At 56.3% G+C, this 18,395-nt stretch overlaps 1 protein-coding gene across 4 annotated transcripts; it reads right to left on the bottom strand.

Moving 5' to 3' along the window:
* Nucleotides 1-2,880: 2,880 nt before the first annotated feature.
* ITIH3 (inter-alpha-trypsin inhibitor heavy chain 3) lies at nt 2,881-16,839 on the bottom strand. Of its 4 annotated transcripts, none has more exons than XM_045493153.1 (22): nt 16,725-16,839; nt 16,076-16,096; nt 14,752-14,918; nt 14,566-14,670; nt 14,128-14,290; nt 13,628-13,741; nt 12,530-12,655; nt 12,072-12,242; nt 11,709-11,877; nt 10,994-11,119; nt 10,521-10,702; nt 9,089-9,274; nt 8,796-8,935; nt 7,893-8,047; nt 7,191-7,208; nt 6,092-6,115; nt 5,790-5,825; nt 5,513-5,626; nt 4,855-5,086; nt 3,795-3,967; nt 3,476-3,587; nt 2,881-3,127 (listed from the first exon to the last, which is right to left on the bottom strand). In XM_045493153.1, exons 1-22 carry the CDS (start codon nt 16,815-16,817, stop codon nt 2,998-3,000), a joined length of 2,757 nt encoding a protein of 918 aa, XP_045349109.1. In that variant the 5' UTR covers nt 16,818-16,839; the 3' UTR covers nt 2,881-2,997. The 4 variants fall into 4 exon arrangements, with proteins under 4 accessions (XP_045349109.1, XP_045349110.1, XP_045349111.1 ...); XM_045493154.1 differs by having other exon boundaries at nt 4,882-5,086; XM_045493155.1 differs by having other exon boundaries at nt 12,126-12,242.
* Between the last annotated feature and the right edge of the window lie 1,556 nt (nt 16,840-18,395).

The raw sequence follows: 18,395 nt of genomic DNA, 5'->3' as shown, positions 1-18,395 counted from the left end.
GAGATGGGGGAGGCAGAGATGAGGTCCCCGGCCCACGGAGGACACAAGCGTCTGTCCCCAGGAGCCTTGAGTCTCATGAGGGTGCTCCAGGCCTGGGCTCCAGGCCCTGGGTCTGCTCTCCCATCCATGCTCCGGGGGTGGGCACCCCCAAGATTGCACTCAATCCCCTGCATAGGCGAAGCACACCTAAACATCTACAGTTACTCCACCTACTTCTTAAAAAATGACACATGTCTTTGGCTTACAAATAAAAACCATGAAGAGAACAAAAGCAAAACCATGAGAATAGAATAAAAGAAACAAGCAGGGGAAGAGTTAGATCACAGGCACCAGGGTAAGGCAAGCTAGAGCGGCACAAAGCTTTGTGCAGAGCTTCCTGGCAGCCAGGGGAAAGCAATAAATGAGCTCGTTTGCTTGCTGAGAGGAAGCAAACTAGATCACCAGGGAAAGCATTCTGTTCTCAGCTCTAGAGCTTTACGGGTTGTTTGCAGAGTGAGTCTTTCTAGAAGGGTCAGGGGAGAGGCCAGTGGGAGGGGGTTCCAGCAGCGGGTTTGCCAAATTCACAGGAACACCCCTGCTGAGCTGCTGCGTCTCCATTGAGCCTGGTGGGCAGGTGGGGGTCAAGGCTGAGTCACCTTGTGAAGGTTGCTCCGAGGGGCTCAGACCAGAGCTCTGACATACCGGGATGCGAGATGAGTGCCCACCCCGACTCACCCCTCTGGGACCCCAGCAGCTGGGCTGGGCTATGGAATTGGTACAGCAGCAGAGGGGTCATGGGTGACTTTCTGGCCCAGCCGTACTTGCAGAGGTGTTCTCCGTGAACAGGTGAAAGGAGTTCCGTGCCCTTCGCTGTTTTGTTCACCGAGTGCTTTCCAGCACTCACTTGGGCCAGGCCAGGGGCTGAGTGCTGCAGGTCCATTGGATACCATGGAGACACATTGCCTCGTGTGACAGCTACCACCCAGAGAACAACCAGGTGCCACCAAGAGCCCGGGGAATGTCAGGGAAGGGTTCCTAGAAGTGGCATGGTTGGGGTTGGATTTTGAAGAATAAAGAGAAGTTAGCCCAGTGAAAAAGGAGGGCAAGGACACCAGGCCTAGAGCGAGGACACTGTGCACCAAGTCAGGGAAGGTGCAGTGCCATGGGGTGAGACGGAAGCGGATGCTGAAGTAGAGACGCAGGACCAGGCCATCACTGGCTGAGTGCCCCCTGCCATGAAGCATGGCTTCTATCTTGAAAGCTGGGGGTAGGCAGAGACAGGTGTAGCCAGGATGATCTAGGACTGGGGAGCGAACAGGGTGCCCCTGGCTTTTACCTGTGTGGAGGGTCTCCCTGACTGTTGGAGGGAAGGGGCAAAATTTGGGCTGGGGACCTCCTCCTGACTTTCTCCCAACTCGCTGGGCCAGGAGACTAGCTGGAGGCTAAGGACAAAGACAGGCACCTCAGGAGGGCCAGAAACCATAATGATGATGTGTCTACACCATCTGGCAGGATCTTTCTCCCCATTTTACAGATGTGAAAACTGGTTTAAAGTTACATGGTTCCTCAGTCAACCCGGGACCCAGTAGGTAGCAGGGCCTGGCCACTTAGGTTTTCTCCTGGACTGGCCTCCCCAGTACCCTCCGCCAGGCCTCCAGACCCTGCGAAACCCTGTTCTGACTCAAGCCGATGGGACCCTGGAGTGGGGGGTGGGGGAACTTCCTGGTGACCCATCACCAGATCCCACCCTCACCCGCACTGGCATTTGTGGCCATTCCCAGTCTAACTCAAACCTCGTCCAGGAGGTTGTGTTCCCTGCCCTGCCATCAAGCAAAGCTGCCCACTGCTTCCAGCAATGGGTACCCTCTGCCCAGCAGGCCCGTAGCCCCTCAGGCAGTGAGAAGTGCAGAGGCAAAGGATCTGGAACATGAAGGGTTAGGTTCGCAGAACTGGAAGCAGTCTATGTGTGGAACCCTGAAAGTGAGGCGAGACACCTGGTGTGTGGGGTTGGTGAGGCTGGACAGGCCATAGGTAGGACATTGGCCTTTCTCCCAAGATCAGCGGGTGGGAGGTGTTATTAATAGGGTCTTAGATAGGGAGTGATGGTTGGTTCTGCTCTACACAGTCTTTCTGTGGAAGCAGGGAGACCCGAGAAGGGGTGTTGCAGTTGTCTGGGTGGGAGAGGGTTGTCCAGGCTGAGGGCCCTCAGAGCCCCTCCTCTGGGAATCTCTATCTGATCCCCGACCTCTGACCCCACCCAGGACTTACTGTGGGGGCAGAGTGGGTGGTCACCATGAGCTGTGATTGGAGGATCTTAGGGATTTCCAGCCTAGCTGCCACAGGCTTGGGGCACCCACGCGAAAAGGAAATGGGCACAAAGCTGTGTGCCCCCAGACTCTGGCCCAGAATGTTGGGTTTATCTGCTGAATGGATAGATGGCTGGATGGCTAGAGGATGGGTGGGTGGGTGGGGGTGGACATCTAGATAATGGGAAGATGGAGGGAGGAAGGACATCCATAATGAGCTGCACGCTATGTCCGCTCCGGAGCACTCTGCTTCTGCGTCATAGAAAGATCTTCAGGCCTGTGGGTCCTGATGGGGGCTGCTGAGCCATGAGCCCTGACTTTTCTCATTACCCTCCTGGACTCTGAAATGCACTCAACCCTTCTTGACTTCTCAGCCCCTTCACACTAGAGTCAATTCTTGTTTTTTTTCTTCCCAAACCATCATACACTTGGCTCCCAAAAGCGCTACCCCCAACCAGCCGGGTCTTTCACTCACACCAGGGGAGAGCCCCAGGGAATTGCCTTCCTAGCAGCCAGCCCCTCCTTTGAGCTACCTCGGGGCCCAACTGCCTGATCCCTTGAACAGGGGCTTACAGAGGCATGCAGACATGGCGGGTGGCAGTGTCCCCTCGGGCTTTATTGTCACAACCCTCCCTTAGACCCTGGGCTGTGTCCCTGTTCCAGAGGCCAGGTGAGCTGGGCCAGCTGTCTCAGCAGGAGCTGGCATGTCTACTCAGAACAGGTTGGGGACAATGTAGTCGCTGTGGACACCGTCAATCAGCCCTTGCCCGTTGTTGTGGACAAACCAGCAGGCAACCTTGGTGCCGACACTGGCATCCTTCCTGTAGTCTTTCTGGGATCCCCTGGGAAAAAGGAAAGACACACTGTGATATACACAGGGCAGGCAAGACGGCTGCTACACTCAAGGTCCTAAGGCTGGAGAAGGGTGTGAAGTTGCCAATTGTGAGTCCAGGAACCCTTTGGTCAAGAAAGAGATCAAATGATTAACTCCCTCTAGGGGGCCAAGTTTGGCCTTTTCCTGATTAGGAGGGGCCTAGAGTGGGGGGTGGGGGAGGTCAGGACCCCAGAGGGAAACTAGGGTAGGTACCCCACAGGAGACAAGAGCCTGCCAGGCCAATGTGTCTGGGCAGAGAGGGCTCTCTCCTCCTGTCTTGTTACTGGGCAGGGCGAGGATGTCAGAGTTCTGTCACCTGGTGACTGTCAGCCGATGGTTCTTCACCACCATTGTGGCGTCTGGCTTTGTGGGGTCAGAGCCTGGGTGGATGTCGGACACTTTAAAGTCAAAGGGATGGAAGAATTGTCCTGGGAACAGAAACATTCACACTGTCAGCCCCTGCACACTGTCAGCCTCCACCATCACCATAGGTAAGACAGCCTCTAGTCTTGCAGGGTTGACACGAAGGCTGACTGGGTGTTGTGTGCTCGTCCAGGGTGACGAGGACAGTCTTTCATGTGGCTTTTCCCCTCTACCATGTCTCCTGAACAATCTGAAGCTTAAACATTCCATACCCAGCAGCCCATGTGTTTGTGCTGACATCCGGTGACTGTCCACCACATAGAAGCCCAGAAAGTCTTGGTGGACGGGATGCTTCTTCCACACCTGGTGCAGGACGACCACAAAAGTAACCCCGTCTCCAAAGGAGACCACCATGTTCTTTTTCCTGTTGATTGTCACAGACAGCCTAGGAGAGAAGAGGAAGGAAGTCAGCAAGCGGGGCCCAGTGGTGATCATCGTACTGGGCATCTGAATCAAGGGTATCTCGATAGGGCCTTCTCCATACATGACACCCAAGAGCACACAGACTCTGGAAACGATCTCAGAGGCCTCATGTGTGTTGACTGTGGAGAGAAGATGCCTCATGCGTGTTGACTATGCCCTCTACAGAGTGTATCCTCATTCCTCCGTAAGCAGAAGACAGGGCTGTCCTGGGAGTCTGGAGACATGGGATCAATCCTCAGCTCAGCCACTGGTTTCCTGTGTGACCTGGGGTAGGTTCCACCCCTCTCTGAGCTTCACTGGGAGTAACGCCCCTGCCCTATCCACTGGGCTCTGGGTGACTTGAAGACCTAGGAGAGGCTGAGCAGTTGGAGAGCTAACAAGTTCAGCTAGAGAAGGTGAAACTGAGGGTTAGTGTGTTACTAGATTGCAGGTCCCCCTAATGCTTACGTCCACACAGCCCTTCCCTCAAGATCAGTCCTGTGGGGGCTCCTGGCTGGCTCAGGCGGTTAAACGTCTGACTCTTGATTTCGGCTCAGGTCATGATCTCACGGTTTGTGAGATCCAGCTCAGAGTCGGGCTTTGTGCAGACAGTGTAGAGCCTGCTTGGAATTCCCTCTCTCTGTGCCTCACCTCTCTCTCTCTCTCTCTCTTTCAAGGTAAATAAATAAATAAATAAATAAATAAAGATCAGTCCTGTGAAGTGTCCAGCTACCAATTCTGGCTGGGGCCATCATGGTCACCCTTCCTTGGGCAAAAGGGCTGAACTCTGAGGCCACCAGTCTCTCCTGTAACCCCTGTGGGTCTTCCATTCTGGGATTTGTCCACATCCCTCAGAGAGGCTCCTTAGACCTCTGAGACCCAGGAGCGGGGCTGTACCCATCCTGTGTGACTGTGACCGTGTCCAGCCAGCTGAAGGTGCTCTGTGCAGCTCCACTCCACAGGGTGATCTTCTCCGGTGTCACCTCCATCCGGAAGTCCATGTGAGCACTGGCAATGCCCAGCTTGCCAAAGTAAGTCTTTCTGCTCTTGGAGTCAGAGTTGCCTCCCTTCTCGCCGATGATCTGCCCGTTAACTGTGAGGCCTGCCAGAGGGATGGGGTAGTGAGGGGCCACTGAGACCTTTCTGAATCCAGGCTGGTTTTTAGGATGCATCTTCTCCTCCAGCCAGACCTGCTAAGGGATCCCACACGCCGTGGGATCCCCAAGACGAGACCAGGACTTCAGAGCCAACCCTCCCTGTTCCTAGACACTCCTGGGTCCCTCTGGCAGCTGAGGACCCATGTTGCAGACCTGCCCCCTGCCTGGGCCAGGGAGTGGTGTTCAGAGCAAAACTATTTCCCAGACACAGGCTTCGCCTGGGCCCCCCTCACCCCTAACCGTCTCTCCAACACCACTGGGTGCCGGGGGCTTGGTGAGCCTGTGGCCCCACAAGGTGTAAGCTGCACATAAAGACGGTGCATTATGGGCAGAATGAGGGCCTGGCCCCGGCTCCTGTCCGCAGCCCCCACCTGTGATGGGGTCCTGAATGAGGCGCAGCACTGTGCCTGGGTCTTCATCGACGTTGAAGCAGATGGCGTCGTCTCTCTGCGGGACTTGGATGATGAAGTGGGGGTCCCCATCCACTGAGAGCACATCAGAGAAAGGGCTGGCTCCCGGGACCTCTCACTTACTGTTCCGGGGCGCCCTCCCCTCACCCCTCGGCTCCTGTGGATAGACTCCTAACAGGTAGGAGGCTCTGGGCTCTGGGGCCCGGCTCTCACTTCAGGAGGAGGCGGGGGAACTCACCGTAGTAGTAGGGCGTTTGAGGAGGCTGGTAGCTGGCTGTGGACACAGTGGGGGGAGAGGCTGAGCTAAACAAGCAGGCCTGGGGAGGCGCCAGGACCCACATCCGGATTCTGGTTCGTGCGCCTCCCGTTCCCTCTTCCCCATACTCTCAAACCGCCTCCCATTTCCTCGGGATCCCAACCATCTGTCTGTTCCAGAGAGCGGGTTCAGGAAGGACTCTGGGGGAGAATGTGGCATGGGGCCAGTCTCTGGGGAGACTCCCTGTGGGGGTAGGGGGGCTGTGGCTGCTGCCATATACTCACTCAGATAAGCCATGGAGCGGGCCACTGAAAAAGGAAGCAACCGGGCAGTCGTGAGCTGGGTCTGAGGGCTCCCTCTCCCCCAACCCCATGCCTTCTACCTGGCTTGGGGCTACCAGTCTCCAGTAGAGCCCCAACCCAGGTAGACAAGAGGGTTGGGATGTGACTCCTCATGTAGGCTTCAGAAATGGGAGCGTGCCCAGGGAGTTCCTTTCTAGGGCTGGTGGTAATATGGATGTCATTTTTATGCCAGGGTCATGGCTCTGTGATGTGGCTAATATGTACACCATGAGATCGTCTGCCTCCCTGTCATGAATAGTGTTCACAGCAGACACCATCCCACACCCCGAACTCCCACTCCCCAGTTGGGGTGGGGTGAAGCTCAAAACTGTCTATTGTCCTTGGTAGTAACCCCCCTCCCGACGTACTCATGCACACACGCGTGCACACCAGTGACTGCATCTGACAGGGCTGTGCTGAGGGAAGAACAACGACCTGGTCCAGATGCGCTGCTAGGATTGAACCACCTATCGGTGGAGGTGGGGCAGGCTGGGAGGGGCTGGGAGCCCCTGCCTGGTGGTCCTGGGCTTACTGGGGGCAAGGATGCAATTTGATAATGAGAGACACACAGAGCGCTATGAATCCCAGAGTGGGCACAGGTGCCAGGCTGTCCAGGCTGAAGTCCCAGCTTGGCCACTTTCTGACTAAGTCCTCGAACAAATAGACTTAGCCTCTCCATGCCTCAGTTTCCTCACTATAAAATGGGAACCATGAGAGGACTCCTTTAGAGGGTTGCTGCGGGATTAATGGCATGTCAGTGTCCGATGTGTGAATTTGCTAATTTTTGCAGATCACAGAATGCTCTCATACTGATTGTCCCTCATTAGTAAGGGGAAGCCACCTCCAGACAACTGACAAGGACCTGATGAGGCTCAGAGAGGGCAGAGCCTGGACCAAGGTGGCTCGTGAGTTGGTGGCAGAGCTGGGACCTGATCGCAGATGTCCTAAGGGCCCCTCCCTGGGCTGGGCACTTGGAAGGGCCTCCTTGGTTCTCTCTTGTCCCCCTCCTGGGACACCTGCCCAACTGCTGGCTGAAGCTCACCTTCCGTATCTGCAGGCCCTGTGTGGGAGGAGGAGGAGAAATGTGTTAGGAGCCACAGACTCCTGGTGTCGGCATCAATGCCATCAACTGGCTGCCTGTCCCACCTCCAGGCTGTGGGCCTCCCAGCCAACAACGGACCCCCCACCACTATGTGTCTCCTGGAGCCAGGGGCTCCTAGAGGCCAGAGGCCTGGCCCGGACCAGCTCTTTGCCTCCTGTGCCGCCCCATGCCACCTCTCTGCTCCCCACGTCCAAGTACAGGAGCACTTAGGAGTCCCCTCTTAGAGTCTGGTTGAGCAGGCCTGGTCCAAGGCCTCAAGGCCTTTTCCTCTCACAATTCCCAGGCACATGCTCTGGGACTAACTTTCAAGCTGGAAGTGCTTCTCCCTGTCTGACTGAGCCCTTCCATGCTGCAGCCAAGTCCCTTTCCTTGAAGTGACCCTGGGCGAGGTGTCCCGTGACTCACAACCCTTTAGAGACCCAGAGGCTCCTATTCACCCCCTACCCACTGTCCATGCTGATGGATTCACCTGCTCCACAACACCCTCCCCAGCCCTTGGCCGGATCTCCCTCTATGCCCCCTGGACCTGCCCCTCTTCAGCAAGTCTGGGTCTCACCAGCCTGGCTCACTCCTCTTCGGGGCACCCAAGGCCCCAGTGGCCTGGAAGGCCTTCGAAGTCTGGCCTCCACTCTCAATGCCCACCTTCTCCAGGCTTGTCAGCGATGGCTGTCTGGTCTTCATTGTCCTCAGGCTTGGTCACCACCATGGAGGTCAGTGGAGTCACAAAGTGGTACTTGAGGGACAGGTCCAGGGCCTGGGCTGTGAGGTTCTCCTTCTCCTCACCATGGGCATTCTTGCTGTGGGGAGGGGTGGGAGTGTCAGTCAAAGAGCCTTTCCCTGCTTGGCCTCCTCTGCTGTAACTCCCAGAACCAGGCCTAGAGCCCCAGAGGCAGCCTGGGAACGCCTTTCCCCAGGGTAGAACCCACTAGCTCTCAGAAAAAGACTGGTTCACCAGCTCCCTGGGACAGATGGACAGGCTGTGTCTGAGGCTGGGCCTCAGTTTCCCCACTATAAGATACAAGGGGCTCGAAATGGCATCCCAACAATCACTCATGATAATGTCCATGCCCTGAGCACTCAGCATGTGCCGGACCCTGCACCAGAGGCGTTGGAGGCTTATCCCACCTCAAGGAAGGCTGACGTGGCTCTCTCAAATAGGCCCAAGCTCTGCCTTCTGGGGGCTGCGGGCAAGGACCCAAGCCTTCAGTTGTGCTCAGCCTCACCGCATTGCGGGCCCATGCGGGGTGTGGGGTACAGGGTGCCAAGGCCCGCCCCTGTCCCCGAGGTGCTCCCAGGATGCTGCTTGAGCCCCCGATGTCAGGCTGGGCTCTGCCCCTGGGAAAACATTCTTTGGGGCTGGGCTGAGAAGAGGGGAAGGCAGCTGGCAGGGCGTGTGGCAGGGCACGTCCTGGGGTGTGGCTGAGTCTTCCTCCTCTTGGGCTCCCCCAGAGTGAAGCCAGCACAGGGGCAAGCGCAGGTAGGTGGTGGGGCAGTGTGGGAGGCCCAGGTGTGGGGCCTGGCTGTGTGAGGGGTCGCTAGGATCACCGTTTCTCCAGCAGCTGCTCAATGGTGAGGTAGGCCCAGAGCCGCTCTATGTAGTTCCCAAAAATGTAATCCTGCTCCTTCAGGGCCTTTTCCATCTCCTTCATGTCCACCTCCTCTGTGAAGGTCAGATCATTGATGGCCTGAGGTGGGGGTGAGAGGAGGCCAGAGGCTGGAGGGCAGGAGGCCTGGACCCAGCTTGGGGTCACCACCGCTGGACCCTCAGGCAGGGGGCCAAGCCACATGGGTGCCGATCCCCCATCCACAGCACACCTTCCGGCCCTGGCTCAGCTCACCCCGTGGCCCTTTACATCCGCCTTAAAGTTGTTCATGTCCTCGTCCAGCAGGCGCCCAGCCACCACAATCTCAGAGCCATCGTAGAAGTGCTGGTAAGCGCTCTGGGTGAGGTCCTGGATGGCGTTCTCGGGGTACTCTATCTCCACGCCTGTCAGCAGCGGGTTGGCCACCTCCTCATAGAAGCCCTGGAGTCCAAAAGGAGGACCTGGTCATCTCAGGCCACAGGGCAGATCTGGAGAGGACAGGGTGGGCAGGTGCCCACTGGTGCTTCCCTAGGCGTTGAGTCCCCCAGGCTGTGCCCATCTTAGGTCCTGATCTTCACTTCCTCGTGGCCCTGATCGTGTCCTTCAGTTCGTGGGAGGCTTCCCTGCCCTCCCCCCTTCAGGTAGAACCTGGGAAGAATAGAAAGGTAAGGACAGAGTTCCGGGCACATAGAAAGTGCTCGAGAAATGTTTGCTGGAATGAAAGCAAGAAAGAGAAAAGGAAAGGAGGAGAGGCCGACCAGAGGAGGTGACAAGGCACAGGAGCACAGAGATCAAGAGGGAGAAGGCAGAGGCACGGAGGCACGGGGTGGGGGTTCCTCTGCACCGGTTCAGGCACTGTCTCCTGCACTGGGGAGGAATGGGGCTGCTGAAGTTCTCAAATGAAAGTACAATACATGCAGTTGAATTTGAATGTCAGGTAAATGGCACACTAATTTTTAGTCTAAGTTTGTCTGTTATGGGATGAATTGTGTGCCCCCAAAATACATGTTAAAGTCCTTACCCCCACTCTCTCAAGACATGTCTGTTTTGGGGATGAGGGTGGTTACAGAGGTGATCAAGTTAAAATGAGGCCTCTGGGGTGGGTCCCAAACAGTATATCTGGTGTCCTTATGAAAAGGGGGCAATTTGGACCCAGAGACAGACAGGTACACAGGGAAGATGATGGGAAGAGACAGGGAGAAGGTGGCCATCCACAGGCCAAGGAGAGAGGCCCGGAACAGACCCTTCCCCCACAGCCCTCAGAAGGAAACGGCCCGGCAGACGGGGTTGATTGGGCTTCTGGCCCCCAGAACCGTGAGGCAACAATTTCTGTTGTTGAAGCCCACTGCCCGCCCCCCACTCCACCCCCAGCATGTGGTACTTTGTTAGAGCAGTCCTGGCAAACTAACACAGAGCGCTCTGCAATATTTGGGCTCGTGCTTACACTAAAAAGTTGTTCATATTTGGCCAGGTGCCCTGTATTTGATCTGGCAATCCTGTGGAGGAAGCAAGTCTGTTGTGTGTAGCCTGAGGACAAAATCAACCACCACTGATGGATAAGAGGGAGCTAGAGGTAGATGTCAGCCCAAGAGGCTCTTCCTAGAGAGTGAAATTGTCATTCGCTGGAACAGCTGTCTGAGGAAGTAATGAGCTCCTCATTCCTGGAGGTATGCAAGACAAGGCATACCTGCAACTGCAAGTTGGCATCGGAATCCTCATAAATGCGTCGGGCCAGCCCATGGTTCTCCAGAGCCATGCTCTCCAGGAAGTTATAGTTCAGATTGTTGCCAAAACCCAGGTTATACAAGGGGAACTTGCCCCCAATGGCGTTGCGTACATTCTCTTGGATTTTTTCAGGTCTGCTTTCACCTGCAGGAGAAAGGGGTGTTCACACCCCAGCCCCAGCCCCAGCCCCAGCAACTAGCTGGATCAGCTCTGTCTGGAGCTGTCTGACACCTGCATGCATCAGCAGAGCTGGGCAGGCGGGGGGGGGGGGGGGGGGGGGGAGGGGGGTGGAATGGGGCGGTCTTTGGCAAGGGGAGACGTGCCCTTGCAGGGCTCACAGACCACGAGGAACCCTGGGGAGAGCCGCCCAAGATCTTGCAGCTCACTGGCTACAGCACGCTGGCTTTGGTTCAGAGCCACACCCGCCTGCCTCACCAACATTGGGGTCCCCGTCGGTCAGCATGATGACGATGGAGGTGCTCCTCTCTGGGACACTGTGTTCTTCCCGGGCCTTGTTTAGCATGCTGATGCCCCTCAGCAGCCCATCGTTGATGTTGGTCACTGGCACACAGACAGACAGAACCGTGGGAGGGTGTTCTCAGTACCGGGGTGGAGGAGGAGAGGGCAGCAGGCCCCGCTCTTGGGCCCAAGGACCCTGTTAGCCAACACGCCCTGGTACTCAGTAGATATTGACCGAGTGAATTGGTGAGTGATGAATGAATGACTTACTCTTTCATTGGGGACCAAAGGACCAGCCTGTCGGGGCTGCCGGAAGGTGATTGTAAAAGCAGTTTGGAAAGCTATCAGGGGGGCTGCCAGGCATGCTCACTGGGAGGAGAGGGGAGCAGTGTCGGCGTCGTTTGTCATTTTCCCTAAGGAGCGACCCAGGATAAGGGTTCTCTGTGGCATTATCTTGCCGTGACCAGTGGGGCTCCAGGATCAAGGATTAGAGAAAGGAAGAGTGGGCTCCCCTAGACTGCAAAGAAGACACCCCAATAAGAAGCCTGAGCCGCCCCCTATCCCACCTCTACCCCCAGCTGAGGTCTGCAGGGCCTAGACCAGCAGAGGCTCTGTCCCAAGGCACAGGAGAGGCAGACTGCTCCGGCCAAGGGGAGTGACAGGATGTGTCTGTTCTTCCCTCTGCTCATACTTCCTTGGTCATCAATGTTCTTCACAAATGTCCTGGCCTCCTCGATGTTCTCAGGAGTGGCTTGAACTAGGGTGTCTTTCCAGGTGGTCACATCCCCACTGAACAGGATGAAATTCAGGTAGTCATCCTCTTTCACATCCTCCAGGATCTTGAGGAGGGCATCCTTTGTCTGGGAAAGAGAAGGGCACGCAGACAAGAAGCTGGGAACGAGCAGCAGACGGCCGGCTGTCTCCCCGCGTGGCTGGCACTGGGGCCTGCACTCTGCAGCAAAAGGGGGCAGATGCTTTTTTTTTTTTTTTTTTTTTTTTTGATCCTGTCTCCCTTCTTCCTCTTTCACTGGGAATATCAGCTTTGTCCACTTACAAATAAATGTGTCTCCCTGCCACACGTCACCCCCAGTTGCAGAGAGAAGCGCACCTGCTCCATTTTCCGACCGTGCATGGAGCCACTGACGTCAATCACGAAGACCACATTTTTAGGCACCACGGGAAGGCCTTGAGGTGCAAAGAAGTGCACAAAGTAGCCATTGACTATCTGGAAAGGGGAGAGAGAGAGACTGCAGGCAAGTGCTTTTAGCAACTCTTGCAAATAGAAGCCAGACATTTACCAGCTCCAGAAAAGGCCATTCTTTCCCACCCACTGTGGGGTGCCACACAAAGGCTCTGGACCGTCCTCCATACCCAGGCTGTGCAGGAAATTCGGCCTTGGGCTGAGGACCAGGGTCTGGGGACAAGAGGCAACTGCAGCCCCTCCCGTACCTGTTCTCACCCTATCAGGGTGATGGAGAATCAACCAGCCCGGCAAAGCCAGTTGGCAGGTACCTGTACGTTGGCTGGAGACTCTCTGTTCACGTCGTAGGTGATGATGAAATCTCCGTTGAGAAGGGAGTCTGTACAGGTTGGGCACGAACGCTGTTGGTCCATGCTGGGCTTGAAGGACACACGGCCCTGGGAGAGGTGATGGAGGGCCTCGCTCAGCGTGGCCAGGGCCTGTCGACTGTGCTCTCTCCTGGGGAGTGAGGCCAAACCCCCACAGGAGGAGCCCGCAGATAGGCGCCTGGGCAGTCCTGCCACCATCTGGCAAGCTCTGGCCTTTCTGAGCACCTCTCTCCCCCTCAGAGACCAGGGGCTCTTGTCTGGTTCAGCCTTTGCCTGTCCCTGTTCTCTGGGCCCCACAGGCTCCTTGGCTCAGCCTACTTTGGGGCTCAGCACCGAGAAGCCACTCAGGGAGGGGTTTTGCACCATGAGAAGGAACTTTGTGTTGGGTGGTATTGCATGTATTGGTGGCAAGAAGAGGGGGATGGGAAAGAAGGGGGCAGGGAGAGGGCGGGGGCCCAAGGCAAAAGCACAGCCTTGCAACAGCCAGGAGCCCTCTGAGCTGTGCTCCTCTGGCTTTGACTTGGAAGTCCCGAATGACTAAGGTTTGCTATTCATGTAAACTTTATTCATTCACTGCCCACAACAAACAAGGCCCCTGGGATAGCTGGGGGCCTTGGGAACTGGAGCCAACCACCTACACCAAGAGAATCCCTTTTGTCTGTCACCCTTCAGTGTGGCATCAGTGGACCTAAATGACTCCCCCTGGCCTCAGTGTCCTTATCTGTAAAATGGACAGTCACCTGCCCTGTCCACTTCCCAAGGCAGAACAGGATCTGGCCTTATAAATGGTCACTCTGTCCCCGCAGTACAGATGAGACCCCAGTTCCTCTGGCAGATCATCGACAGCTGGCAGCCCCTGCCTCCAGCAGCCTCACTCCTGACTGGGGTGCCCCAGGAGAAAGGAAATGGCTGTGGATATTTCCCCCTTCCCCTCTCACACACACACTTGCCTCGGCCAAGCCCCAGGGTTCACACTTGTCCTGTTGGTTTCAGGGTTCCTGCCCCTGCCCCCCTCCCAGGCCTGAGAGGCATCTACACCACCTTCCTCCCTGAGAAGGACTTGGTGAGGGCGCTGCCCAGGAGGTCATTGGTGATGAATGAGGCCTCAGCATCCAATGTGCTGATGCCCTGGGGCTCGAAGATGTCTGCCTCGATCTGGAAAAGGCAAGAGTAAGGAGGGGTCACTCAGTGACAGTGCAGAGGCCGAACTCCAGAACAAGGCCAAGGGGACTGAGATGGTGGGTGAGGGCACAGGGACAACTTCCAGACAACTCATGATGACTAAGCCTGGTGTCTCCCACCAAGAAAATGGCTTCAAGAGCTGTGGACGGGTCCATGACCCCAGGGCTCTTCCATCACCCGCCATATTGGCCTCCATGCTACCACTAAAGCATTTCCCTTTGGCTTTCAGCTCCTATGCTCCTCAGCCATGGTGGGGCCGACTTCTGCATTCTTGACCCTGCTCTGGGCACTGCCCCAGGGCCCTTCCCTGCACCCGCACCCTTGCAGGTTCAGCAGGGGCTGCAGGGGTGGTTGGTTACCTCAAAGTGCTTGACCAGTTGCTTGGGCTGGACCTTAAGGTACATCTCGTATTTGCCTTTGTGCCTCTTCAGCAGCTCCTCATAGGTTAGCTCAAACGTGACTTTGCTGCCCGCTGCCACGTTGACCGAGACTGTGAATTTCTCCAGCTTCCTCCCTGAGGCCCTGAATGCGGGTGCCAGACAATGACTGCCCTGCAGAACTTCTCGGGCGCTCGGGCCCTCGGTTTCAATCTCAGCCCCTCAGGAGAAACCCTACCCTCTCTGAGCCTTGCTTACCTCCACTTCAAAATGGGGTAATGTGAAAATTACGGGCAACTTTTGCTATAGTAATGAAATAATAACTAATAATAATAATGGCTGTTGCTGTTGTTGTCTGCATCTCTGAGAGCCCTTGTAGCCCAGACGTTCTTCCCTAAGTCCTAGGGGGTCCATACTTACTTGACCAAGCCGGCTGTCTTGCCCTGGGACACAGCCTTTTCATACTGCTTCTTGGCGACTTCCTTCTCCTTGACATTCCCAGGGTAGGTAACACCATCGATGGTCCTGTAAGAAAGGAGAGTTGGGGGCTCAAGCTGAGCCAGACTCCCCTCCCCCGCCGGAGCCAGCAGCCATGGTGACACCCACAAGGTGAAGTTGGTGATGAAGGCCGTCTTGGGCAGCTCCACGTCAAAGGACACCTCCTTGGCGGTGTCTGCACGGTTGACAGCCCTCGTGGTGACAACATTGTGAGCAAAGCGGGAGGTGACCTTGCAGCTGATCTTGGTGCTGTAGACCTCGATGCCGTTGACGACCTGCAGGAGGGGGTGGTGATCTGCCTCTGGGAAACCAGACCTTCAACCTGGCTGCTCCCCTTCCAGGCTCCGTCCGCACAGCCCAGAGCCCCTGCCTGGTAGTCCAGTTTCCCAGTCACCGTGTCTGGAGCCTGGGCGGCATCTTCCACCTTCGTGTTCAGTTGTCTACCCCGGTTTTGGGATTCTCTGGCCTTTCTGAGCACCTCTCTCCCCCTCGGAGACCAGGGGCTCCTTGTTGGGCGGCATGCTTGTCTGATTCAACCTTTGCCTCTCCCTGTTCGCTGGCCTCACAGGCCCCTTAGCTCAGCTCACCTTAGAGCTCAGCACCAAGAAGCCCCTGGGGGAGGGGTTTTGCACCATGAGAAGGAACTTCATGCTGGGTGGTATTGCCTGTGTTGGTGCCAAGTGGAGGGGGAGGGGAAAGGAGGAGAGGGAGAGGGCCCTGTTCCACATCCTTAACCCTGGGTCTGTTTACATAACATGTAGCCAGCTGTAGCGGGGAGATCTTATAAAAACCTAAATCTGCCGTTCCCCATCACCCTCAAGACGGTTTTCCCCATGGCTCTGAGGTCCCTCAGGCAGGTCCTGCCTCTCTGATCATCTGTGCTCCAGCCACACCAAGTCTCTGGCCCTAGATCACCCTAGCTCCTCCTGCTCACCTCCACTTGGAAAGAAATCACAGTTGCACACACCCCACCCTCCTCCTCTCCTTTGGTAATTGCCCAGTTCTGTCCCCAGACAAGGGGAGTGTGTGGGGACGACCTTCATGCCCCCAGCACCTTCTCTCCAATGCAGACGGTGGACTGAGGGAAGGCCGAGGGAGACATCTGGCAGGATATAAAGATGTTTCATGAGGATGTGTGTCCCCAGCCCTGCGCACGGGCCCTGGTACCAGTGAGTGCTGGGTAAGTGTTTGTGGAAGGAGGGGCTGGTGGAAGAGTGGTCCTGCGCCGTATCCAGAGAGATCCGAGAGCACGGTTCTGTGACACTCTCTCCCAGGGGTTTTGAGTCGCATGGGAGTCTTGACAGGGCAGAGGGCTGTGGGCTGTTTGTCCAGTGTCAGGGACCTGCCATTATGGCCCACCCCTTCTGCTATTGGGCAGCCAGCTCCATCCTGCCCTGACTCACCCCACCCCATCCCTGGTGAAAGTTCTCACCCCTTCCGGGAGGCTCCGTTTCTGCAAAAACAAAGACAAACACAGGGATCAAGCCAAGGCCAAGGCCACCATGGCCTGGGAGCAGGCTCTGGGCTGAGGCCAGGGTTCAGCAGTGACCCCCACACACACACACCCCTTGAGGGGCCTCTGGACATAGGGCCTACCCAGAGCTACTTCAGAGTAGGAAGGGCTCTGAGTAGATTATGGAAACTGAGGTTCAGAGAGGGAAGGTCTCCAGGTTTCACAGAGGAGCAGGGCTGGGAGAACTAAACCAGCTCTCTCCCTGCCTCACATACCCTGACCACTCTGCCTTGCTCTGGGCCCAAAGCCCCTGAGGCCTCCCCTGAGAGCACCCCCACTAGGGGTGTACCCCACAAGGCTCAGCTCAGCCCTTTCTGGAGTCCTCTGCCCTTGTCTCAGATATGGGCCTGCACAGCCCCTCAGTGAGCTGAGCGGTTCCTGGTGCATCGCCCATTTAACAGGTGGGGAAACAGAGGCCCAGGGAGATTTAAGAGCCCAACACCCAGCTCTGTCCTCTGTAGCTCACTGCCTAGCCTTCTGTCTCCTCCTTGCCCCACATAGAGGACCATCCATCCTGTTGCCTCTGCCCATGTGACAAGCCCAGATGGTGAAGAGGGGGCAGACTTACCCCCAGTGGCCGGGAGGGGCTCCTTAGGAAGCCAGAGGCCGCCAAGCCAGAGAGCAGGGCCAAGATGAGGCAGGGCCACCAAGCAGATGCCATCGCTGAGCACACAGGCCTGGCCTGAGCTCCTTATATGGTGAGGCTGGTGTTTTCCAAGTGGGGTCAGTGACCTGCAGTGTAGGATGGGAGGAGCGGGAGGGGGGCCTCCTCTGGGAACCTGGGGCGTGGGTGGAGTAAGAGGCCCTAGATCTGCCTGTACCAAGGGGGCCATGGGGACTGTCAACAGTGTGGGGACATGGAGGCTCCTGGCAAAAACACAAGCTGTGTGTTGACAATGGGCCTGGGGCTCCCCAAGTAGGGGTGATGGTGTGGAGTCACAATGAAAGTCAATGGCAACGTTAGTTAGTCGGCCATCAAAAAGAATGAAATCTTGCCATTTGCAACAACGTGGATGGAACTAGAATGTATTAGAGAAAGACAAATATTGTATGATTTCACTCCTATGTGGAATTTAAGAAACACAACAGATGACCATAGGGGAAGAGGGAAGGAAAATTTTGTAAGATAAAAACGGAGAGGGAGGCAAACCATAAGAGACCCTTAACTACAGAAAACAAACTGAGGGTTGTGGGCCGGAGGTGGGTGGGGGGACGGGCTAGATGGGTGATGGGCATTAAGGAGGGCACTTGCTGGGGTGAGCACTGGGTGTTATGTGTAAGTGATGAATCACTTAATTCTACTCCTGAAACCAATGCTACACTGCATGTTAACTAACTTGAATTTAAATAAAATCTTGGAAAGACAAAAAAAAAGATAGCCAATGGCATCTCAGCACTGCTGCCTGTTGTCCGTTACCTGCACCACTAACGTGGCCTTGAGTCTGACCTCCTGGACAGAAGCCTCCCAGCCTTCTCCAGGCAGCCAGAGTGCAAAGCCAGGCCGGCCACAGTGAGGCTCAGACCTCCATGGCCAAACACCTTGTTCATTACCCTTCTTGGGTTCTCACAGCCCCAGGGAAAGGACAAACCCCAGGCCTGTGCGCCAGCGCTCGCTGTGATCTAGCTCCAACTTGCTTTTCCAAACTTACTCTCTTCCCACTGGCATGCCCTCCCCGTCTCTGCACTTGCACCTCTCGCCCTGCCAGCCTGATGTCCCATCCCAGAAGCCTTCCTGTTTTGTCCCCTAGCTGACCCCACACAGCTCTGCTCCAGGCTCCCAGCCCCTGAGGGTCTGCTCCATTTCACCTTTTGTTGAGGCTTGTATGTTTGGGTGTAATCACCCTAGAGTCCTCTAGACTCTAGAGTCCGAGCTCCTGGAGGGCCAGGCCATGTCACATTCATCCCTGTGTTCCTGGGGGATGGCCAGGGACTCAGCTGCCCTCGCCTCCTGGAGAATCATTCCCCTAAGAGTCTCCAGTGAGGCTGGAGCTCTGGTCTCCAGGACAATGGGACCCTCAGAGGAAGAGCCCAGGCCCACCCTGGGTCATGCCAAGAACCTGCCAGCTCCCAGACCTTCCAGAGTGGCCACCATGTGCCTGCCATACACATACTCTTCTGAGCAAAGTGACCCCGTGACTCTCCCACGGGGCCACCACTGAATGGTGTTGACGAGGCTGCCTGGGCACAAGGCAGCTAATTTATGACATACCATGGCCTTGGATGAAAGCTCCACACCCAA

Source organism: Leopardus geoffroyi, chromosome A2 (assembly GCF_018350155.1).
Source record: "Leopardus geoffroyi isolate Oge1 chromosome A2, O.geoffroyi_Oge1_pat1.0, whole genome shotgun sequence".
NCBI lineage: Eukaryota > Metazoa > Chordata > Mammalia > Carnivora > Felidae > Leopardus > Leopardus geoffroyi.
The sequence above is the reverse complement of the archived record's forward strand: the minus strand, read 5'-3'. Positions and strand labels throughout refer to the sequence as shown.

What these genes read in the sequence shown, in the direction of transcription:
- ITIH3 (XM_045493153.1), bottom strand. Translation starts at nt 16,817, where the DNA reads ATGGCATCTGCTTGGTGGCCCTGCCTCATCTTGGCCCTGCTCTCTGGC. An exon ending in AACGGAGCCTCCCGGAAGGG is followed by an intron (nt 14,919 to 16,075) that starts GTGAGAACTTTC and finishes CCCCTCCTGCAG; the next exon opens with GTCGTCAACGGCATCGAGGT. An exon ending in TTCATCACCAACTTCACCTT is followed by an intron (nt 14,671 to 14,751) that starts GTGGGTGTCACC and finishes CCTTTCTTACAG; the next exon opens with GACCATCGATGGTGTTACCT.